The sequence below is a fragment of the Neopelma chrysocephalum genome, unplaced genomic scaffold (assembly GCF_003984885.1).
Source record: "Neopelma chrysocephalum unplaced genomic scaffold, ASM398488v2 Primary Assembly neopelma1_45, whole genome shotgun sequence".
In the NCBI taxonomy this organism is placed as follows: Eukaryota; Metazoa; Chordata; class Aves; order Passeriformes; family Pipridae; genus Neopelma; species Neopelma chrysocephalum.
The window spans coordinates 8,705,845-8,731,017 of record NW_020897704.1 but is presented as its reverse complement, the minus strand read 5'-3'; the positions used below and the strand labels follow the sequence as shown (position 1 = coordinate 8,731,017).

Here is a 25,173-nt window from a genome sequence, read left to right as displayed (position 1 = left end):
TCAGGTGTGACACCACCCCGGTGCCTTCACATGACTGCAGTGGGTTGAGTTACTGGCTCCTGCTTGCGTGAACCTGCTTGTGAGTGACTGCCTCCTTTCCACCTAAATATGTCTTCAGCTTCAGTGGAACACAGTGACAGTGACAGATTGCAGATGAAAACGCCCAGCTATATGGTGTAACCATCTAATGTGCTGATAGAGGAAAACGAGACAGTGCTCTATAATAGTTGGTGCAAATTTGATCGTGTTTGTTGCTGTCTATTTTTTGAGAGCTTGAAATGGAGGAGATGCAAGAGTGTGGGAGAAGAAGCAGGGAGAGGAGGAGTTTTTAGGTGACAAACCCAAGGTTTGTATAGAAACTGGGGGAAAATGGCACAGAAACCAAAGTTAAAGTTTAGCTAGAAAAAATTGGTGGAATTTCAGGTGGCTTTTGAAAAGAAGAGTTGCTGCAAATACTCTGGGGAGTATGCTGGGGAAAAGTCCTGAAGAGTCATGAAAACAAGTGTCTTTAAAAGCAGGAACCATTTGAATTCAGCTCATCTAAGCAGTTAAATGTCCCGTTATAATTCATAAATCAGTAAATTATTTCTAAATGTTCTTTTTAGAAATGAACAAGGATGTTGTAAGCTCATTAAATCTGAGGAATGGTTAAGAAGGAAGGGAGGTAATTAGTTCTGAGGTTTCTCCATCATACCCATTGATGTATGGTGATGTTGAGACAGCACATATTAGTAATGGCCTTTTCCATGTGCAGATAGAACAGTGAGATGTTTTCCTAATGTCTTTCAGCAGGAGAGAGAACTGTATGTCTATATTTCTGCAATCTGCCCAATGCAGTGGGATCTCTCTTCCCACTCTTCGGTTTTTTGACCATGTTTCACTTGATTCCCTTCCTGAGGAGCAAAAGATGAAGGGAACATTTGAAAGTACCTATATTATCTGATAAATGAGTGGTAATGAAATTGCACAACTGACACTTTTCTGTTTCAAGCAGTAATGTTTTCAATCATAGAACTCCCTGTCAAGTGAAGCTTGCTGTGGCTGGTTTATGTTGTCAAAGCTGCTGCTTCATTAGAAAAATCTTTCTGTAGGATGGCTGTACATGGATGGCTGAAGACTTTGGGACTGAAGCCTGAAGTATTCTCAAGACAGGTTGGCAGTTGGAGGCTGTGGATAGTGCAAATATAATTTGAAGCCTTGCACATGTGCAGAATGGCAAAAGCATTTGTGTTTTCAAAAATCTGTTCACTTTTAATGGATGAGAATATTATTCTTGACTCATTTTGAAAGGTGAGACCAATGATGCCTGCTACTTGACATATATTTTTAGAACATTTTTGTCTCAGTTTTTCAAGCTGTTATTTCAGTTTTGGAAGTTTTTAAACATATTGTTAAAATTGGTTGGTATCTGTGCATTTTTAGAGCTTATAACATTTTAAATCATTCTTGACACCTATTCCTCTTGTGAAGTTGAGTGGTGTTTGACTGTAGTAGTGGCAACAGAATTCAAGATTTATGCATTAAACTGTGGTTTTGCTCTACTACTGTGGCTATCAACTTGTGATATGGAATCCCTTCTAATTTATTACTGTGAGAAAAGTCATGGCTCTGAAGTTTTCCTGGCAGGCATTGCAATGAACATACCACACAAACTAATGCAACGAATTTGATACTAAGTTGTTTAGTAGTTGTAAGATGAAATTTAACTGGTTGGTGACATGAAATGGCTAAACCCCACCTCTCCTTCCAGTGGATGGTATTTCCCTGTATCCTAAGTGCAATGAATGTTTTGAACCTTGTGAAAAGGCGTATGTTTGTTTTTTTCTTGTTGTGATTTTATAATCTCAGCTATGGAAACCATAGAGGTCCTGGTGCTTCCTTTACCTAAAAGGGAATAAATTCTTCTTCTTTAACATTTCACACTGTTTCTGTTTTTTCTTTGTAGGACGGAAGAGGTGCCTGCAGCTCAGCAACCTGCAAAGCCACCAGTGCAAACCAATGGAACAGGTAAGCTTGGTCATTTGTGTCATCTACATTCCTCAAGCTGATGCTTATTATGAAATCAATAATGTAGTGATTTCTGAAAGAACTAAGGCAACAGTTAGATTCTCAGTCTTTCAGTACCCTTAAGCTTTCCTCCCCACACCTCCTGATTGAGACTTAAGGCTTTTAAATCTGTGTACTAAATTTGAAATTGCTCCTCCTGTACTCCTGTAATGTCAATGCTTTCTGTTATGTGAACTACAGCCTGCTGTTTTTTACTCTCGTACACTCAAAATTTCTTTCTCAGTACTTTCTGAAGTATTAGCATGTGGGAAGCTACTTCATATTTTTATTTTCCAATGGAAGTATTCCAATGAAAGTATTATTCCAAATGGACAACAGCTGTAAACTGTCACAATATTCCTTGTTTTTCTAGATATCATTGTCATTTGTTAATAAATAATTTGATTCTATTTTCTGAGCACCAGTTGCTTTTTCTCATGAGTTTAAAAGCATTGTTTTGGCTGTCATAGTTGGCTGGTTAATCTTTCCTGCCTCTTAATTTTATGGAGTTCTGTACTAAACTTGGTCCTGGAATAATTATGACCAGTGTCCTTTTTGCAACTTTGTATTGACCTACATTTCCAAAGAATAGTCTGTCTGTTCCTTCTAGACAACAATTTTGTGAGTTACAGGTGATTTTGTTCTCACTTGCTCTGCCCTAAGGCTTTTACCCTTATATTATTTCTGTATACCCATATATTATGTTATATTTTTCCACTGAAACATACAGAAAGTGTGCATTGCTTCATTATTTTGCTGTATGAGACTTTCCAGGTAATATTGTGCATATATGTTCCATATATAGAAAGTAGGATATGCAGCATAATTTCTGAAGCCTGACTTTATAAAAAAGAAATTATTTTATTTGTATATAAATGTTTTATTTGTATAGATATAGAGAGAGACACACACAATCTTTACAGACTATAAGTGGTCGGAAAGTGGTAGTAAAAATGCCTCTTGCAGAATCTTGCTTGAGCTTCCCTTTCCTGTCAAATTCACGTGGCTGCAGGGTGGTTGTCCAGCTTTCTGCTCAGGAGTGCTTTGCACTTGCTTTTCTCAAGGTCACCCCTCAGCACAACAGGAGCACTGAGATTTACATCAATCTTTTGTTTACAGAAGCCTCTTAACTAGAAGATGTTTTTATGGTGTTTGCTAAAAATTATTGTTTGTTAGGATGTTTTATTCTCTGTACTTCTGGTAATAAGACTCTTCCATGTACTGCCCTGAGAGCAATACAGGAATCACCTTTAGTGAAGGACAGGAAATCTGTACAAAGTCTGCTTCCCAGCGAAGCATCGTGTGTGGGAACAGGAGCAGGCATTGGATAAAGAGGTCTTCTAGCATTATCCTAATACTTGCAACTTCTTTTTTATAGATAAGCAATGTAACACGGTCGGTTCAAGACTCCAGAAGTGGCTTTGTGACAAATTTGGGGAGTATGTTGAGGACTTCAGATTTCAGCCAGAAGAGAGTACAGTGGAAACAGAAGAGCCACTCAGTGCTAGAAGGTAAACCCCCAACATGATTTTGAGAAATTATTGGCTTCTTTGCAAGTTGCTTTTCTTCATCACTTAATTTTATTTTACAACTTCTTACATGGTTTGAGCAAGTGCTTGCATAACAAGTAATAAAACCAAAAGCACAGAACCGTCTCAAAAGTTTTGTGAATGCTTTGGACAATACCTGGAATTCAGTTTTTCTGCTGTCTGAGGTGAAATAAGATTTATATTATTTACTAGGTTCCTTCATATGCCTCCCAAAAATTGTGCACCAAGTTGTGGACTGGAGTGCTTTTACACTTCAGTTTTTGGTCTGATGCAAGATGGACTGTATTAGTTACTAGAAACACAATTTTTAACAAGCAAGAGTGAAGCTTTATGCACATATAATTTATAACTGTAAGCAGTATTTCAGAGACCAAATGTACACAACTGTGCACTGGTTACCTATTTAACACATTGCTTTTATCTGTTATTTTTCAGGTTGACTGAAAATTTGAGAAGATTAAGTAAGTACTTAGCACTGTTTTATTGTCTAGAAATAACAGTAGTTCTTAGTAACCCTATTGGCAGGATTGCTGCTTTTTAAATACAGTGTTTTGAAATGCTTCTACTAGTTCATAAGCAGAAAAGGTTCTGGAATCCTGAATTAGTGTTTGGAGTGCAAAGTAACTTAGAGGAGTAGGGATAGAAGCTGTGATTCTGTTTAATATTAAATTACATAGGGTATCTATCTCAGAACCAAACATATAATGTTAATTAAAATGTGTAAACATGCAATGAATGAGAATAGAGTATTTGTTCACTGACAGAAGTAAGAGTGTTCATTTGCTTATGTCTTAGCTGCTTGTAGTTTACTTGCTGGTCTATCAGCTTTTGCTTTCAAAGAAGCGGGTCTTGGGCAGTGCATACACTGAGTGTGTCTTGCATGTCTTTCTCTTGGATAGCTGATAAATTTTTTTTGGAAGGTGGAGGATGCAAGATGGCAGGTTAAGCAAAGCAGTTAAGCCCTCCAAAAGTTTTGTTTTTCAAAGAATTGCTAGCCTGAAAAAAAAATATATTGATACATGTTCCAAATTGGTAAATTATTGTAGGGAGGAAGGTGGAGTTGAAATAAGGGTCTGTAATCTCTGTGTAAGGTCAGGTGTTTTTTTTCCTTAATACTGGTATTGGTTCTAGTTTTATTTGGGAGAATACTTGTGACTTGTTCTCAGTGGTATATGTGCATTGCCTTCAGAATACCTTTCAAAAAACAGTATTAAACTCAAGCTTTGAGTGGTTATTAACTTCCACTAGGTGAGCCCTAAAATCTAGATCCCTGTTGACCGAGGTGCTTGATGATCACTGAGAGCCTCCAGAACCTTGTTGTCACCAGCAGTTTCCACTATGGGTTTGGTTTAGTGTGCTGGAGCAGAGCAGATGGAAGCAGTGCTTAAGTCCATGACCTTCTCCAGTGTGAGTTCTACTGCAAATGAGAGTGAGGGCTTCTGGGGCTCCCTGTGCAAGAGGAGTTGTCACTCTTCTCAGCAGGGAAGGCAAAACTAGTGTGTTTCAACAGAGAAAGCAAAGGTGGTCTTGCAGCAGCCCTCTTCTGTTTCTTTGTTTCCCTAGCTAGTTTGTCTAAGTGGTAAAAGAGCTTAGAGGAAGAGAGTAAAGGACCTAGTGGGTTTTAGGGAGCTGAGAAAGAGCCCCTCTTGCTGTTGCTGGCTGTGTGCATCTGTGTGTGGGCCTCTCCCAGCACAGGTCAGTCTCCCATACAGTGACAGCAAGAACAAAGGTCTGCAGAGGTGGGAGACAGACTTCTTCAGAGGCAGTGATATGCTGTGTTGCTTGGCTTGGAAAGAGTAAGCAGCAAAGTGCTACTAATGGATAGAGTCCTGCAGAAACATAGCCAAGACAGATGTAGCCTGGTTTTAAGATAGCCGAAGCAGCAGCAAGGGAGGGAAGGGCTGTGGGTATTGTCTACCTAGACTGTAAGAAAGCCTTTGACACCGTTTCCCACAGAATTCTCCTGGAGAAACTGGCTGCTCGTAGCTTGGGCAGGTGTTTGCTTTGCTGGGTAGAAACCTGGCTGGGTGGCTGAGCCCAGAGAGTGGTGATGAATGGCGCTGCATCCAATTGGAGACTGGTCAGTAGTGGTGTTCCCCAGGGCTTGGGATTGGGGCCAGTCCTGTTTAATATCTTTATCAATGACCTGGACAAGAGAATTGAGTGCTCCCTCAGTTTGCAGGTGACACCAAGTTGGGTAGGAGCGTTGATCTGCTGGTGGGCAGGAAGGCTCTACAGATTGTTTAGGGACATGGCTTAGTGGTGGACTTGGCAGTGCTGGGTTAATGGTTGGATGCAATGATGATCTTAAAGGTCTTTTCCTACCTAAATGATTTTGTGATTTTAAGTTGTTCCTTGGTGGCTTGCAGTGCAGTCAGGCTGATGTACATTGTTTTACAGTGGGATGAGCTGACCTGTGCAGAGGTCTTTGGGGTAGTATGGACAGGGCTCAGAACAGACTGCTTTTAGCATCCAGGTACCCTTGTAAAGGATGTTGTTTTTTTTTTCTTTGTCTATAGAATGTTTTAAGAGTTTAGACATAACCTTGTCTTGGATAATACTTCAGTTTTTGGAAATGCATTCTTTAACTAATTTCTCAGTTACATTGATGGATTTAATTTTTCTTTATTTGGATAAGCCTTTTGTCATTACATGTCTTGAATATTCTTAATAATTTTCTAATTTAGTTGTTTGTCATTTACAAGTGATTTAACTACTGCCAGCTAATTCTAACAGTTCTGTTTTTTCTCCGCTTCTCTTTAGAGAGAGGTGCCAAACCTGTTACTAATTTTGTGAAGAATCTTTCTGCCTTATCAGACTGGTATTCTATCTACACTTCTGCTATTGCCTTTATTGTAAGTTATCCTATTCTTCTGGGAGTACTAAGAACTTTGAAAAAATCTATTATTTGCTGAAATTAATTGAAATTGCCATATCTGAGTAGGGGTTGTGCTACAGTTCAAGTCAAATCAAATAGTGTAATTTCATTTAACACAAAATACCAGTAGTTGTCACTTTAGTTATATTTCAAAACCATTTAAATTGTGTATCCTGGGTTTCTTGTAGCATAACTTTGTCACTATTAAAAAAACTTAAAATGATCTAGGCATTGTTCTCTTGTTTCTTGTCTCCCAGTCCTGGTAATTTGATGGTAACTTCAGCTTCTGCAAAGTCTCTTGTTGCCTAGGGCTGAAATGCTGGCAGTGGTTGTTTAATGAGAAGCTATCGTTCCTCATCAGTACTCTTTGCCACTTGTTAAGATCATAGTGAGGAGAGGCAAAATGCCTTGATTTCAGTATCATTTCAAGTGCAAATATCAGGTCTGTGAGCTAAATTCAAGCGTTCCCATGCTATCTAAGGAGATTTGGATGTCGCAAAGAGACATAAGTATTTAGTGGAGTTTTGATTTCTTTTCCTTCTGAATGTTAATTAAATGATCTAAATTCTTTTGGTCACAGTGTATATGAAATATTGTTCTATCAAAGGAATTAGTAATAGTTGTAGCTGAATGAGCCTGTCTGGTGAAAATGTCTTACACGTTTTCATTAAATGATCTCTTCCTGTAAGTTATAGAGCCTCTGCTATTTTACATGGCACAACTGAAGGAATATTGAGGAGGAGACTTCCCTTTCCCAGTGCCCTGTGTCTGTCCCTTCTCCTAATCTACTGATTTTCTTCTTGCGTCTCCTGGTAAACGTATTTTTCAGATAAAAGCCAAAAGAAGAAACTTCAGCTGATTTTTTTTTTGAAACCTCTGGACCTGGGAGCCAGAGCAATGTTTCATTTTGGGGTTATCAGTAAAACCCGTATCATCTCTCACAGAGAGACTGTAGTCTCTATTTTCAGAAGCTGGGAAGGGAACAGAATACCTTTGTGTTTGTACTTGTTATGTAAAATAAAACCTGTTTTCCTCCAGTCTTTTTAGCCTTGGTAGATATCTGGGATTTATTTACTTGAAATACTAGAGCAAGAGTTTATCCTGTTGCCCAGTATAGAGCTAATCATTATAACTCTTCTTCTATATCATTAGTGACCATATCATGGTCATGTAGCAGATTCACAGACTTTAAAGTTTACTTCTTTTTTTTCCTCTACCCCTTCATGTAACTGTAGTGTTGGAAATACTCAATACCCTCTCTCAGGCAGCTGAAAACTAGTTAGATGTAATCTCTGGAGATTTGGCTCATTTTCAGTTTTGACTTTACATTGATAAGTGCAGGGCTGTTGTCAGTCATGGGGGCTAAAATTTAGTAATTTTTTTAAAATTAATTGCATGATTATGAGTCCAACAGCATAGTGGGAAACGGTATTTCATGCAGCTCGCTGTACCCCAGTTTGTAATGCACATCTGTCTTTGTTTGTTTGTTTTTTCTTCTTAATCTGCAGATTTACATGAATGCTGTATGGCATGGCTGGGCCATTCCTATGTTCTTATTTTTAGCAATTTTGAGGTTATCCCTAAATTACCTCATAGCCAGGTATTTACTTAAATACTAGCTTATTCTCTTGTAATGCTTTGCTTGAAAGATGTCTTATTGTGCTTGCGTTGAGTTGTAAACTGTTACCTTTTCTAATGTTGTGGGTTATGTGTAACAAAGAGAAATTCAAACTCTAATATCCTTAGTGTCATTGCTCAGTTTCTAAAATCTTTTATAAGGAATTATCTTTGTATCCTGTGACTTGTGTCATCATAAATAGTGTTGCATGCTCTCAAACAAAAAAATTTTAGTGTGCCCTCAGCACACTAAAATTCTAAAATAAAATTCTGCAGCATTTAGAGTACTTGGAGAACATCACCTTTAATATTGAAGTCAGCTGCTTTTCCCTGGAGAGAATTTTCACCTAAAATTGCAGTTTTGCCTTTTTCTGTAGCTCTTTACATACTTTATCCAAAGTGTCTTCCATTTGTAAATTCAGTCTCTTTTAAAACTGAAGACTTTTTTTTAATGTATGTTTTCTACATTAAGAGAATCTTTTTAAAATGCTATTTTACGGTGATGGTGTTTTCCCCCTTAAAATGGTGCAGAGTACCTTAACGTGAATATGTTAAAATAAGTTTCTGACTTCTTAATCAATACTTAGCGTTTCCCTGAAAATTGCTGGTAGGAACAAGGCTCCTAAATAAGTTGATGTAATTTTGTTCACAGGAAAAAAGAAAAAAATATATTCCTAATCGTTTATTCTGTGTACACCATTAACTTTTGTTGTAAAACCCACAAGCAGTATTTCTGCATAGTATCTACTTAGCTAATATTTTTAAGGCTGGCTGTTGTTGGCCACTTGTGCTTTTGTCTTGTTGTGGGTTCTTTCTTAATTTGGGGATTATATATTAACTTTTAAGCCATAAGTCCTTACTTTTTAACCCTTTACAAATAATTCATGTTGGCAGGTGGAGAAGTTCTTGCTCTTTAACTGTTTCCATAATTTCTAGGGGTTGGAGAATACAGTGGAGCATTGTGCCTGAAGTTTCTGAACCCATGGTAGGTCTTTGATCAGCTTGACCTGTACACCTATGAAAAAAATTGCACCTTTAAACCTTCCTCTGCATCTGTGTGGGTATTTGTGAAAGGAAGAGTGAGGTGCAAGTAAAGACATTACTTTTTTTTTTCTTTTTGTAATTTGGAAATCATCACTCTTAGATTCAGGTGCTTCACCTTAAAATACTCAAAACCTGAAATACGTTTATGAAATGAATCTTAAGATATCAGTTTGGGACAAGTTAGATCCTGTGGGATCTTCAAGAAGCCTTGCATTCTTTAAGATCATCAAGTCCAACTGTTAACCTGACACTGCCAGGTCCATCAATGAGTTCCAGTCCATGTCCCTAAGTGACACATAAAATACGTTTAGGGTGGTGACTCCGCTTCCCTGGCAGCCTGTTTCAAGGCTGGACAACTCTTTTTGTGAACAAATTTCTCTGAATATCCAGTCTAAACCTCCCCTGGCACAAGTTAAGGCCGTTTCCTCTTGACCTGTCACTTGTTACCTGGGAGATGAGACTGCCCCCCATGTTGCTACCACTTCCTTTCGGGTAGTTGTAGAGAGCAATAAGGTCTCTCCTGAGCCCCTTAAAGCATTGAAAACTAAAGATAACTAGCAATGAAAGACATAGAAAGTAGATCTGAAACAAGGGAGGATGTTGGTAAATTTAGAGACTATTTAAAGGGAGAGGACTGTTACCAAGAATGTTGAGGGATCATCTTGTTTTGAGAAGTTTTGTAAAATACGTTTCATCTGAGCTGAAAATTAATGGATTGTCTCTTTCTTGCCTAAGGAACACGCAAAAGAGGACCTGACTGTGTCTGAAAAGTTTCAGCTTGTTCTAGACGTGGCTCAGAAGGCACAGGTACTGTGCTGCTCTCGCACCTCTCTGGCTGCTCCCTTAGAAACAAGGAGGTTCTTAGTCCAAGTGGTCAAAGGATGTTGTTATGCAGCATGTGAAAACAAACGCTCAAAAATACTTTTCTTGCATAGGGATCATTTTTACCTATGAGCAATGGAGATCTTGTTAAGATTCCTGGAGCTTCTGAAGTGGCATGATGCTTCAGAGAACTGGTTGAGGTTCTCTGGTCACATCTCTGAGTGAGCTCTGGAGCTTTCACATTTTCTTCCTTATATATTCATATAAGCTTCTGATAAGGTAGATTGGATGGTGAATCTTACCAGTGTACTGGAGGGTGGGTCCTTATCCCAAATCTGCTAGTCACAAAACTGATGTAGGAGGCTCTATTCCTTCAAGATTTAGCTGAAGGCTACTGCCTGTTTAGGTGTTAATTCAACAGTTTGCACTGCATCTCTAAAATAGCATGTTTTTAAAAACTCCACCCCCTTCAAGCCCTGAAATCTGCTTGTGTGGGAGAGGCTGAAGGAAGGTTTTCTCCCAGCTTCATCAGTTTGATGAGGTAGCAGCTGGGTGACTGCACCACCCAGTTAACTGCAGCCTTGTGCCATGTCAAATGATGTGCTGCTGTTGAACGGGGTTTACCTTTCCCTTGCCAGCTGCGTATGCTCAGCTCCTGCCTTCTGCTGGTGGCAGTGCATATGTTTATGGAAATTTATTGGGAAGGTGAAATTTTCAAGTGCTCTGACAGCAAGGATCGGTCAGAGAAGGTGGCTCTTAGTCCTAAACAGGGGTCAGTTTGCGTCAATAGTTGTTGGAATTATATGGAATCAAGTAACTCCGTGGGCTTATTATAAAAACCTGATAGTGGCTGGCTTCTAGGAGGCTAATAGTCCTTTTGATGAACTCAGTAACCACTTTCCCAAATTTCAGTCCTCAAAATGTGTGAAGAAATTTCCCATTTTGTTACCTACGGGCAGATGCTCTGAGCTCTTAGATTGACAGCTGTATTTGCAGTAACATAGATACATTTCAGTTGTGACAGTGGGAATCAAATAGTTTCTTCACTTTTAAGTATCAATCACAAGTTCCAGAACAAGATGTTAAATGAGATGGAAGTCATTGAGTATTGCTATTCTGTTCTGTATTTCCTAAATTGAGAAGTATATAATGGCTAAAAATTAGTTAAAAAAACCCAGTTCTGGAAATTGCTTACCAACAGAGTAAAATAACTGTTGGTTTCCATTATGTGGACAAAAAACCCCAAATCAATGCAGGACTTAGCTTTAATTCTCTTGCTTCTTATGCAGAACCTTTTTGGCAAGATGGCAGACATACTGGAAAAATTTAAAAAGTAAGTTATCTGACATGACTATTTTTTCCCTTTAAAACAAGACTTGACCGGTATTTGGAACACTGATAATAAAATTTTGTTTCTTTTTTTTGTGCAGCTTGTTTATGTGGGTCCAGCCAGAAATAACACAGAAGCTCTATGTTGCTCTGTGGGCAGCTTTTATTGCATCCTGCTTTTTGCCATACAGGATTCTTGGCCTTGGATTGGGTAAACACAATAAATAATTGACCTGTTACAGTCTAGATTTAATGCGTTAAAATTTACATGATCTTTAGAGGGAGAATTTTAGAGTTTAAGAAAGAAAACCTTCATTAATAAATAACGCAGTGTTTTAAAGTATCTTCATTGTACTTGGCATCATTTGTCATGAGAGTTTCGAAAACCATCTCTGTATATAATAAAAAAAGACTGGTTAATGCTTTTGCTTCTTGAGGAGAAGTTTATGATGAGCTGTTAGCAGAGCTCTTCAGACTGTCAGATATAAGCCTTCTGGAAAGTCCTATATTTTGAGGGTTTTTTGCTCATATATCTTTGTAAATATGTGGCAAGACACAGAAGGCATGAAGATGACAGGGTAAGAAAAAATGGAAAAGTTAATGGGAATACTTGTAAAGCTTGGTGGATGTGCTGGACAAAATGCACTATGGGTGAAGTGGCAGGTAATTAGTCTCAACTGGGAATTGGGAAAGGAGGGTTCTCACTACAGCATGAGACCATCATTTTTCTAAGGTATGAAACCCTGTACTGTGAACCAAGAACCTCTCTTTTTTTTTTTTCTTCATTAAAGTAATGATATAATAAAATAAGTATTACTTTTAATGGCACTGAACTTCAAATTCTGTTAGCTTGAACATAAATGTAGGTTTGCTTAATGTGGCAGTTGAATTAGATGTGTGAGGAATTATTTTTTTACTCTGACTCTCAGGAGATCTGAATTGCACTCGGTAAAGTTTTGAGAGACTATTTTAAGCCCTTTTTAATCTGGCAGAATGCAAGGAAATAACTTGGATAAGATAAGAGGAGGGACTGGAATATAGACTTTTATGTAGTACATGAGAGCCCTCTGTTGCCATTTAAATTCTTGCAGGAGCTGCAGAGTTGAATGCTCTGGTCTGTTTTCTGTTTTGGAAGTATATCATGTTTTCAGAATGGTTCTGGAACATATGTTTGGATTATTTTAATGTTCTTCTGCATAATAGCAGCTGTATAAGTGCTTTAAAAGAACTGGGGATGGGGAGGAAGTAATCTGGGCAGGGAGGAAAAGAAAAATAATTTTCTGTCATTAAAAGAAGAATCAAAATATAAAACCAAGGGAAAGGTTTAACACTATGATTGAAGAAGCAGAATTTGGTTTCATTCATTAACTTGTTAAAACATTATTCAAACAGTGATGTTCTTAATGCCCTTCCAACATGCATACTGAAGTGAATTTTTTTCAGGACTCTATGTTGGAACAAAGTTTTTCCTTGTTGATTTTATCTTCAAACGATGTCCCAGACTAAGAGCTAAGTATGATACTCCGTATATCATCTGGATAAGTCTCCTGACAGATCCTCAGCTCAAAGAAAGATCTAATGCTACAGTGTCGAGACGGGTAAGGGTAATAAATCCCTTTGTCCCTCTGTTCCCAACATCTGAAAATCAGATCCCTTTCTCCCTTTCCCTTTTCTCCGGTGACTAGAGCACATTAAAGATAGGCTTAATTAAATCCTAACAATCAATGTTAATTCTATTTTTTTATTATTTTCAAGATTCACAGTTTTTCTATGGATTCTGTTATATGAAAAGAATCAATTATCAAAAATGTGTGTGCATATATATATATATCTGTGTATATATATATATACTGTGAATCATATGAAGCTAAACACAGAAATATAACACCTTCTGTATTCATATCAATTTCTCTAACATACATTTTGCGTGATTTTATTGTCAAAATCTAGTGTTTCTGCATCCACCTCTATACTTTCAGTAAATTTCCTTTTCAGTGGAAATTTAGATGCTTAGGTAAATTGAAGAACAGTTAGTTAAAAAAAATAAATAAAGGCTTGATTGTAATATGTGCCTTACTAATGGGATAAGCATTAGCAGAGGTAATAAAGTAGTTTACAGATTTAGGTGTTATGTCTTACAGTTATTTTTATTGGGTGACCTTTTAGCATAGTGGTGATAAATGACTTCTCACCATGTTGGTACTCCAACAGTACATTTTCTTTTTGTTAAAATGTCATAGTTAAATCTCAAGTGTTGTGTTTTGTGCATCTTGGTAAATTGTTTTGGAGCCTGACATGATAACTGAAAAGCTAGTCATGCATTTCCTTGTCCCTGAATTTGTCAGTGTTTATTAGTTTAAAAATTAAAGTAGTTGTAATAAATCTTCAGTCTAATTCCCATTTTAGCATTTGCTTAATGCCTCTTAGCACAATATCTGATTGCATTCATGGAGTATCTGAGTATTGTCTGAAATATGCAGTACTGAGCAATAATTCAGGCTGGGTACACAACTGGAGAGCAAAAGGGATAAGCACATGAACCCTCAGTTGTTAAGTTGTGAAGAAGAAATCTTGGGTTCTGGGAGTAATGGAGCAGTTGGTGATAAAATAACTGGAGCATAATCTGAGTATTTCAGAAGGAAGTGGAAGAGAAGGACAGTCTATGACAGAGAGTGAATCTTTTGCTCCTACTTTCCAAGGGATGAGAGAATTAAATGAACACTTAGATGAAGCCATCCATGGCCTGTATTTCTCTTGCTTGCAGAAGATGGCCTTAGAAGTTTCTGTGCTTCTTGAGCTTACAGGTTGTTTTTCACATACTGTGGTGGTTGTGACAGCTTCTTGCTGGGTCTCTCTAATCTGCCTTAGAGGGGGAAAGGTTCTGAATTGCTAAGCTTGAATCCATAAGCTTAGAGAGTAATTATTCCTTCTGGGTTTTCTTCATGGCTTAAGTTTTGACAAGTAGACCAGGGATTTTGTACTGTCATGTCTGGCTTGGTGACCTTGGCTTCTCTGCATGGAAAGTATGTGCAAGACTGCAATACGTGCATCCAAATATCTTTGAAAACATTAACTTCATCTCAGTAATTTTACACCCCTTGAGAGACTTCTGCGAACCTCATAGTATGAAAAATAAATTTTTGTACAAAAAGGTAAAAATCAGATGGGCTTTTCATTTTTTTCGTAGAACAGACAGAGCCCAAACGCATGTAGTGCCAGCATTTGTGCATTGGCTTTGCTTCTTATCGTTAAACAGCATACGAGACACCGTAAACTTAAACACAATGCATTATTCATTGCCTGTACCACTACTCTGACCCCATGTCCTTAGAGAACAGTCCTGACAACAATATCTGATCAGTAAAGGCTGTATGTCAAAAGCTGATGACAGATCAAATGAAATGGAATACCTTCAGGTATTCCTACCTCCAGGTTGTTGGTGACATTTTTAGACAATCAGGACTCTTCAGCATTACAAATCCGATCACTTCCAGTTAGATTTAAGGCTTATCAAAATTGGATGCAATGCTTTTCGCTTAGTAATTGACCATAGGTTGTCTCAAGCCTGACTGGTTAGAGGAAACATTTACATGTGTTAGGCAGGACTGGAAGTAAGGGCAGAACTTTCTCACATTTTCAGCCACCAGATGGGACGTGGTGCTGAAGTTTAAACTGCTTTATTTAATCTCTTTATATAACAGGTAGGTATGAAGCAGTGCAGCAAAGAGCAGGAATACTCCTTATTCCAGCACAAAAAACATTAGACCTCTTGCCCTGATCTTTTTTCATTTGGGGCCATGGAGCTTCACCTGGATATGTGCATGTGCAGCCAAATAACTTGTCTAAGAAGGATTTCAGAAAGTTCTTCTCATTTTTGCTTGTACACAGATTGTTGGAGAATCTGTTATTTTCCTTGGTTCCAGGGACTTGATCACTGCTAAGAGCACCGCAGAAGAGCAATACCTGAGGCAGTATTGCAGTTACCATCAGCCATTTGCTTTCCATGTCAACTTTCTTTTTTTTTTCCCAAGGCATCATTGTACCCTAAAAGGTGGATGACAGAAACCGTCTAGTTAGCAATTGCAGCACACATTTTTTCATTTGCTTTGGATTTCTTTTGTTAGCTCTAAATCCTGCAAATTGTCAAGTGCTGCCAACTTAGTGCAAAACAAAAAAGGCAACTGGAGGCTAGTTGGCCTTCAACAGCATTGGGCCTTCACAGAGGAAGAGCTTAGTCCTGAGCTTCCATGTTGCCAGTTTTCCAGTTGTTTAATTGCATGTGTATGTTAGGGCTAAGAACAGAGCTGCTAATGCATCAATGACAAAAGCTAGTTTTTGGAATCATGTGGTGCCCCACCAAGATAAAAAAGCAAATGCAGGCAAGCTTTCCAAAAGAAACTGCCAGCTGTCCTTCCAGAAGCAAGGCTTGTTGCTAGGGCAGTCTCCAGTGCTTCAGGAGCTCTATTTAAAAGTAGATTTTACTCAAGTACTTTGGTTTTGGGAACTCCATGCTGCCTATTTTCCCCACGAGGATGCTGACAGCCATTCAGATTTTATTTCATATGTCAGCACTCAAAATTCAGTGTAACTTCAAAGCAAGGGAAAGATCAATGGCTGTAATGCAACCTGAATAAATTTAACTGGTGTGCTCTAACCACAGATAACTCTTTTTTTAATTGCATTCATTGTGTGTAGTCTCTTGGTTTGTGAGCAAGATCTTGCAGTGTCACTCAGTTCATGTTTTATTCTATGTATTATACTGTTAAATAGATTTTACTTTTTTTCTTTTGTCACTGTCACATTTGTGTTGTTTGTTTCTTTTCCTGCTAGCTGTCAGGGCATGAAAAGGTATGGATCATAGCGTGGAAAACTTCCTTTCAATTTCAGCATTTGTTTTTATAATGAGCTTATGCAGTTTTGCGTGGCTTTTTCTTTGCTCTTTTTTCTTTCTAAACTTCTTTTGTGCAGTAATATTTTTTCTAACTCTTGAAGACAAGCCAAGTGCTGATACTTATTGTCTGTTAGTAGTCCCACTAGTTACAATCGTTGGAGCTGTGTGCAGTGACTTAGCTGTATCTAATTGGATATACCCTTTACTGTAGAAAAATGGTATTTTAAGGTAGGTGCGTTTACTTCACCCCTGCAAAGGGTGTCCATCAAAGGGCAGCGCTTTGAAAGGTTATGTTCAGGTGCTGTATTAGAGATGGGTGTTATAGCAACAGTATAGTGCAGTAGTCCAAAGTTAACTTTATTGAAGTAATTAATGAAAATTGTTGCATTATAGATTTTTTTTTTTTTTTTTTTTAGAAAGAATAGTTAGCCAAATTATTTTTAAGAGTGTAGCTTAAATGTTGCTGCTCAGATTTTGGAATCGTGATTCTTTTTCTGCAGATTCAAACAACAGGATCCAGAATCTACGTGGGCTCAAGCGCCCCAACCGGAATAAGCAAAGATGAAGACACAAGTCGTTTGCATACCACCAAGAAGGGGAATTTCCATGAAGTTTTTAACCTGTCAGAGAATGAACGTCCTTTGACAGGTATGATGCCACAGGAAGGCCACATCAGTAGAATATTTTGTAAAAAGCCAAGGATAGTTTGAAGTTGAATTCCCTTTCTGTGCCTTGCATAGGTGTAAGCTTTTGATTAAAAAGTCTTGCTTTAAATTAGGATGAATGGAGACAGCTGTTTTCATTCCACATCCTTGCTCTTTGAAAAAGTGCACAGCCTGATGTGCCTTTTGTGGTTATGCAAATCCAATAGTCAAGTTAAAGGGAATAATTGTGTGGGTGGTTTTTGGTTTGGGTTTTTTAAAACCAGTGTTAAAACAGATGTTATGATGTCTAAAACACCTTATTTAGGCTTTTCTTTCTAAGCACTTTTAGTTTTAGGTATCTAAAATTTAATATTCGTTGTTTTCTGTTTTATAAGGAAACTGTTGGGGGTAGTGTCTGTCTCTCTCTTTCTTTTTCTTAAACTGAGAATTCTTGTTATGATTTTTTCAGCGTCTGAAAATGGCTGGCGCTGTTGCTTGATTAACAGAGATAAGAAGATGCCTACAGACTACATCAGGCATGGAATTCTTTATGTCACAGAAAAGTGAGTCATGGCACTCCACACATTTTTTAGGAGAGAAATGCAAGACATTAAAGAATTTGAATCTAAAAGTGATCCTTTAACAATGTTTTGAAACAAAAATGCCATTTCAAGGTGCTTTATAACCTTAAAAAAGCATCATAGGGAGAGCTGAATCTGGCATATGGCAACACTTAACAAAAGTGATTTTGCCTTGGGAAGGCTTGCATAGGAATGCAGAGTAGCTTTGTATAGACAGTTGTTAGTAGCTGGAGCTCTTGATGTGGATAACGTGCTAACTATATATATACTAGAAAAGAAACCTAAAAGCTAAGTGTACTTTGAAAATTGTGATCAACAGCTATTTGGCAAATAGTCTTAGTTTTTGGATTTTAAAGCAAACTGAATATATAGCTTCCTTGAAATGACATGCAACAAAAAGAAAACTGAAAATCAAGCCTTGGTTTCAAATCCAGTACTTGATTTTTATGAGTGTTTTTTTGTGGTGAGTTTTTATTTTTTTTAGTTGGTTGGTTGGTTTGGGTTTTGTTTTCAGTTTTTGTTTTTTGAGTGGGGTTCTTTTTGTTTGCTTTTAGTTTTGTTTTTTTTTTTAATCCTTACTACCTTCCAGACTCCCAGGCTGAATAACTGTGGTCATTACTCTTTGGGTCTTGTGCTGAAATTCCTTTGGAGTGTAATGAAAGGAAGTAAAGCTCATCTGTATGCAATGTCACCTAGTGATGGAGACCACTCTCCAGCATTTATAAATCTGAGCTTTTGTCTGCATCACAATACCATGAAACTAACACAGGGGTTTTCATTAATCTTCTTTTAGGATGGTAAAAGATTTAGAAGCTTTTGGAGATTTGGTATTTCAACTGTTTAAGGATATATGTCTCTCCTGTGTCTTTAAAATGCATGTCAGGTTTAACCATTAAACGCAGTAATATAAATACAAGAAATTTTGGGTGTGTGTATGCATACCATATGTTCTGGGCTTTCAGACAGATCAGTCAGTTGCTAGAATTTATAAATGTTTTCTCTAAATTACAAACCATAACTAAACTGCAAATTGTGTGCCTCTTTCTTTGGTTTTGAAGCTGATTTTAACCTGTGAGATTTCAAACTTCAGAAGAGACAAGAGGAATATTTGAGAAATTTGTTTTAGAATACTGTAACAAAATGAACATTTTCTTTTCTCTTTTTCAGTTACTTGTGCTTTGAAAGCTCAAAATCTGGCTCATCTAAAAAAAATAAGGTTATAAAGCTAACGGATATAACAGATATCCAGAAGGTATGTCTGGTTGGTGTTGCAAATAGGGGAGAAAAACAGTTTTCTGTTCGGGTAGTCATGTTTTGCATTTTTCCTTATTATTTTGAAAAAGCATGCCATTGATAATTTTTATAAGTAAAATGTAATTCTTCCTGGAACTGATTGTTTAGCTGTTCAGACTCACCACGAGCAAACTCACTATGAGCTTGAAGACAAAGTAGTTTACTAAACCCTTACACTCCTACATTAAAGATTAAAGTTGTGTTGTTTATTAACTCCATTGTTGACTAGAGCTGCTGCATATGCTTTAATAAGATTTATTAGTAGCAGGAGTAGTGTAATACTAACTTTATTTTGGGTGTGGATATCAGTAGATGCACCATCTTAAAAGTAGGTGCCTCAGAGGGAGGAAGGATTGTTGTCAATGAAGAAAGGCAGATCATTAGAATAGCCAGACTGGGTTAGGCTGGAGTTTTATCTAGTTGGGACCCGTCAGTAACACAGGCACAAAATGCAGAGTTGGAAGCACGGCAAGTACAATGTCATCCTTCCTCACTTGTCTTCATCTTAAACACACCTGCTTTCTGCTACATCTTGTGGCCATGAGTGCCACAGATTAAATCATGTTGAGCAAAGAAAGCCTAGTGTCTGCTACTGTGTAAGTACCTCCAGATTTCCAAATTAATTCCTTCTATTTATATCACATGTCTATAAAGCAGACAACTTACACTCAAATGGAACATTCCTATTGGAATTAATAATCCATATTAATGCATTTCAGAGATCATACTTGAGGTAATGCTGGCTCGTTTGTTGGTTGGTCTATATGGCCATAGAAGTCCTTTTGCTTCTGTTTAGTTTTTTTTTAACAAAGGTGAGGCAGGGATTGTGCAGCCAAGCATAAACATGTGCTGTGCCTGCTTTTATTTGGAGGTGGGAAACAAAGGTCTGACTTGGGGGTCTCTTCCTCCATGTGAATATTGGGAGGACATATCAGTGATGAGCTATGTAACCTCCACAGCATCTTTTGCAATTGTTCAGTAAGTAAGGTATCTTTTGTGATTTTTTTCTTTTTAGTATAAAGTGCTCTCTGTTCTCCCAGGATCAGGGATGGGTATTGCTGTATCGACACCATCTACACAAAAAGTAAGTAGCTGGCTGTGTCAGTATTGCTGTGTTTGACTTCATACCCTTCTTTTTTTCCTTCTCTGGCTAGCACCAGCATGAAGGGGTTTTTGTCCACTTATAGCAGCGTTTGGCTTTTTCTGTTTGTTTGTTTTAAATTCACTTGTCTATTATTCAGTATGTTTGTCTTCAGAACTTTAATGAATTAAACATTCAGCTTGTTCTACTGCATCTGGACTATCTTACTATAACACTTCAGAAAGATTTTCCCCAGCGTCCTTCTTGAGGAGCATGGGGGCTGCTCTGCTGCACAGTCTGAAACAAAAAGGTTATGGCTTGATAGTATCTGTGGATGAGGAGGCTTTGGAGTGGAAGGGCCTGACTCTCACATAAAGTTTTCCTGTTTCAGTCTTTAGTACCATAAGATTTAAGATTCTGTAAGCCTCAAATACCTTTTGGGCAACTGAAGCATTTCTTAGGATCTGTCTGAACTCTATTTTAAATTAATCACTTATAAATAACTTTTCACCAAGTCACATGACTGTTGTACGAGTTTTTCAGCTTGATATTGAGAAGTATTTCACAATTAGGAGGTTGAAAATGTTAATCTACCTAAATACATATTCTATGAGTGAAAATGAAGAGGCACTGATAAAGATTTTTAGAACTTTACTGAAGGCAGAGGTCAATCAGGAAAACATCATGCACCAAGGGGATGGAGACGGAAGTGGGTTACAATGTTCTCTATTCCTCATATTCAGTCCAGATGCATTTTATGCCATGGTTAGTTTAGGAAGAAGATAAAAAAGTGGAAAATATTAGAAACTCTGCCATATAACCAAGGATTTAGTAGAGAAAATTAATCTTATGACTTTATGAATGCACTTCTAGTGCAATTAATCTGTTCCTATCAACCTGGCCAAAACTATACCTGGAAGAATAGTTTTCTTTCTAGACTAACGTGATGTGTTTTTTTTCTGTTGTTTAGCCTTTGATTTTTGGTGCCATGGTACACAGAGATGAAGCTTTTGAGACAATTCTCAGCCAATATGTGAAAATAACGTCTGCAACATCCAGCAATGAGAGCTAGTATCTTATCTTAGAAGAACTAAAGGAAACTTTCCTATTTTACAACTTGGTAGTGAAAAAAAAAAGAACATCCTCATCTATTTTGCAATAATTTTTCTTGTCTGGTGATTTATATTCTGTCTGTTGCATAAACCAAGTGTATTTTATATATGCCTTCATGTTTGTTTTTAAGGTTTTTGTAAAAAAAAAAAAAACCAAAATGAAACAAAACAGTGAAAGTGCTATCATCACTATTAGCCTTGCACATTAAGCACTTTTAATGTTTATTTACTGACATTAAAAGCTGGGAAGATACTTGGAGATCTGACTACATAACGAAGTGAAACAGAATGATCCCTTTAACTCCACTGGTATCACTAGTTTGTCCCTTTATCTTAGTTGTTTTTCCCTGTGATGTGAGAATAATGGATGCAGCAGCCTGAAGTCTCTCTTCAGCTCAGTATTGAATTGGGTTCTTTATTAAAACTGATAGCAGCACCAAGGAAGTATTGGCATCTTAGTATTTTCATATTTACAACTGCACTTAAAATAACTCCTCCTTGCTAATTTTTGTGTCACAGAAGGATATTTTACTGGTTTGGTTAGGTTCAATTTTTCCTGCATACAGATGTTTCAATTACTTGTACAGTGAATTGGAGTAGAAAGTTTGTAACTACATCTTCCTTTCCTAATAAACTAAAGTAAGAGGAAGGAAGGCAGGCAGATACTTTTTATAAAAGAGGGCATGAAAACGTTGTTCCTAAAATGTTAGGCATCATATATTTGTATTTCTGTAGATACTTGTCACAGAAGGGCTCAGCTGTTGTACATGTTGTATGTACAAGGCGTTTGTATGTTAATGCATTAAAGACTTGCAGGCTTTTTGTGTTGGGGAAGGTGGGAATAATTAAACTAAACTGAGACATGACTTTTTTAAATTTGGCTTTTCTCTTGAGTTACCTTGTAATGAGAAAAACCACTGTAATATAGCAACTGAAAGCACTAGTTCCTCTCAAAGCATAATTTGAGGAGCATTGATATGCTGCTGTCTTCCCCCTTGCAGAATTAAATTTTAGTAACAATTAAACCCAACTGCCAGATAAAACAGGAAGGCTGTGCTCCTCTGAACTCTCTCAGGCCTATCTAGCAGCAAAGCACATATTGACCTTTGTCTTTAATATTAGAAAGCTTTTATACTCTATATAATGGCACCCATCTGAGAGGTTTAGAATTTTATTTGCATTTTCATGAAAGCACAGTAGGAATTATGCCAAGCCTTCCAGTGTGTCTTTTCCTTTGCTATGTCTTTTGAGTTGAGCAGTATGGATTCTCCAGACATTATATGAATGGCTGTAAAAAAAAAAGGCAATGGAGATGCAAATTCTTGTGTAAAAATGGGACATAATTTCATGGATTTTTTTTCTCTTTTTTTTTTAGACAAGAATTTTCTTTGTTTATAGGGAAAGAGGTAAAATGAAGGGGGGGAGAGAGGTAACAAACTCTAAAGGGTGTTTAACTCTTAGCACAGTTTTAAATTAAAGTGTGTCAACAAATGCAGCAGTAATGAAGAAGGTGGCAGTCAACATGTACAAACCTTTCTTTAGTCTGGCTGTGAAGAGGTATGAGAACTCAATATAAACTTAATATGAAGAAATATTGTTGAATACCATGATTTGATTGAGTATTGTAAAGTGAAACACTTATAGGGTAAAACTCTGTGCCCTGGGAAATGTAAGCAAGAATGGGGGGGGGAAGGCCACTGTAATGGCTAAGATGTAATTTTTGAGTTCTCCCTTTAGAGTAGCACTTGAACATGTCTTTACATGACCTGAAAAAGGGGTGTGTTTTTAACACCACCTTAGGTATGCTGTAACTCGGGGCCTGGAAACTTAAAATATAAGTGAATCTGGTGGGAAATCCATTTTGCCACCATCTAAAGTGGATGTGGCTTGACAGTTTATGCTTTCATCACTTGACACATTCAGGCTATATGTTTAAGTAAATATTCTTGATCTTAAATTTTTCTCTGCAAACCTACTTTAAAATCAGTTAGTCTCTTTTTTGTAATTTCTGTGTATTATAATTTGGCTTTCCTTTCTAGAATCTTCCTTGAATAGTAAGTTTGGCTAACAAATAGGCATTAAAATGGCTTAATGTTATATAAATCTTAATCAGATCCATTCATTTTGTCTTAAGAAAAAATCCCTTGGGTGTGTTTTAAGATTTTTTTTTTTTTTTTTGAACAAACAGAAAACTATATTTTTTACAGAGAGCATGCTCTTTTTCTTATTTTTGTAACATTTTTCAAGTGTAATTTATACCTTCACTCTGATCATAACAGCAGTTTCAGTAGGAAATCAGTTGACTTGTACTTATTACCTCCTCCCCCTCCCACCCTCCTCCTCACTGGTTGACCCTTGTAAACAAGGTTGTCCTAGATTCTGGTTCCTGAAGGAGCTATAGGATCTATACTGATGGTGCCAGGACAATTAACCATACCTAGGCTTCAGAGAAAAGATATCATTATCTTTTTCCCAGACTGAAATGCCTCACGTGTACAATATGCTCTTAAAATTTATTTTCTGATGTTTGAAATGAGTCCACACTTTTTAACAGTGTGAACTTAAAAGTTAGTGATTCTTAAAGCAGTAAACCTAGTGCAAGCTGCAATGCAACATTGATTCACTCTAATGTATAGGAAACAGACTGGATTTCTTTTTTTTTTAATAGAGTTGTAATATAATTGACAAACATCTGTGTACATATTTTGCAAATTTCACTTTACGTTATCTGGGTTCCTGCTGCATAACTGTGGTGTATGTGACTTCAAAGATGCCAGAAGGTACCCTTAGTGTGTTTACTCCTGCTACTACACCCTCCCAGGTTTGGAGGGCAGGAAAGGACGGGCAGCGAGTAAATATGTACTTGACTTGTACAATTACACTGAAGTTCTCACTTTAAATTCCAATCTTCCTGTCTAGTTTTGCAGTACAGCCTGGTGTTCTACAGTAACAGGCTGGGTTGGAACACTTAATGTAAAGTGCTTCTCAATAGCAGAAAGTGATGTTCTTGTCATTCTGTCTGTCTGATTGCTGTTTATATTTGCAGTTCTGTTGATGTCTGTAGATGTCAGGATCATTCACGCGTAATTGGATTTAACTTCTAAAGAAGTTCACTGGTTAGTTTGAGTCCCTTTTAAAGACAATAAAAAAGGGAGATGAAAACTGACCGCTTTAATTGTCAGCGACCACTTAAATTCGAAAGGCTAAACAAGCTGAAATATGAAATCATGCCTTTCTGTGCACTGTAGCTTTTGTGAGGCAAGATTGAATAAAACAAGCTATTTATTAGTAGCAACATCACACAGGATGCCAGCAGCAAGACCCTGCCCTTGTTCTGCAGACAAAGAGAAAAGGGATTTTACCCAACCATGAAGAGACTGAAAGGATTTACCTTTTTTTTTGGCTACTTAAACCTGTTTAAAAACATTGTTAGTTTTTATTGAACTCTGTACATTTTGGCAGATGTTTAATTTCTACTAATCATTGAAATATAATGGATGTTAAAATTTTTATGTCTGAGGTTTGAGTCTATATTTTGAAATTGTAAATAATTCATTATCAGTGTAACTTTTGTTTGACAAAAGACTTATACTGTATGGATAATTGAAATAATGAAATTATTTGCCCTGTACATTTTTTAAGAAAATCTTGTTTGTTTAAAAAGTCTTGTATAAATTATAATTTTTATTTAAATAAACCTAAAAATGCTTTGTGCTAATGCTTCTTGCAAACTTTCATTACTTACCTTTCAAAACTACACCTGATTTCTTGGAATGAGGTGAGTTAGTGCTTTTTGGCAGATTCATAGCCACAGGTCCATCACTGGTGGGGGAAGCAGGTGGGTTTGGTTCCTCCCTGCTTTTGAAGGAACAAGGAACAAGAGTTTTATTTTAAATAATCCTGTAACTGTATTATATGTATATTTTTGATTAGATCTTTTCTGTAAGTCTGTCACTTTGTAGTTATATGGTTAATTTAAAAAAAAGGAGGGGACCAGTGAGTTCTAAGATGCTGCCACTGCAGGAGGACGTGGATGATACAAGACTGTTCAGAGGAGTACAGACTGATATCTGCCAGAGCTCCACTACGAAACAGGTAACTGCACACTGTGCTACAGGTGGGCACTGGAGGTAAGGATAAGCCCTTTTCCACTCCAGAGGTTTCAGGTGTGCTCAGCAAAAGCATTCCATAACCACAAATGGCTGTTCTGCAGCATCCACAGTCCCTTCAGCTCTCCGGTCACACCAGCCCACACTGCACTGCTGAGCCCATGGCTGTGCTTCTG

At 37.3% G+C, this 25,173-nt stretch overlaps 1 protein-coding gene across 1 annotated transcript in view; it reads left to right on the top strand.

Moving 5' to 3' along the window:
* The window catches only part of GRAMD4 (GRAM domain containing 4), a 76,481-nt gene extending 51,875 nt beyond the window's left edge, over nt 1-24,606 (top strand). Inside the window, exons 5-19 of the mRNA XM_027679265.1 lie at nt 1,946-2,007; nt 3,425-3,557; nt 4,032-4,057; nt 6,360-6,451; nt 7,983-8,074; nt 9,028-9,076; nt 9,871-9,942; nt 11,247-11,290; nt 11,388-11,497; nt 12,730-12,884; nt 16,678-16,825; nt 17,291-17,384; nt 18,570-18,654; nt 19,711-19,779; nt 20,747-24,606. Coding sequence (XP_027535066.1) covers nt 1,946-2,007; nt 3,425-3,557; nt 4,032-4,057; nt 6,360-6,451; nt 7,983-8,074; nt 9,028-9,076; nt 9,871-9,942; nt 11,247-11,290; nt 11,388-11,497; nt 12,730-12,884; nt 16,678-16,825; nt 17,291-17,384; nt 18,570-18,654; nt 19,711-19,779; nt 20,747-20,848 — 1,333 coding nt within the window. The 3' untranslated portion in view covers nt 20,849-24,606. The remainder of the gene's footprint in view (nt 1-1,945; nt 2,008-3,424; nt 3,558-4,031; nt 4,058-6,359; nt 6,452-7,982; nt 8,075-9,027; nt 9,077-9,870; nt 9,943-11,246; nt 11,291-11,387; nt 11,498-12,729; nt 12,885-16,677; nt 16,826-17,290; nt 17,385-18,569; nt 18,655-19,710; nt 19,780-20,746) is intronic.
* Nucleotides 24,607-25,173: the final 567 nt, after the last annotated feature.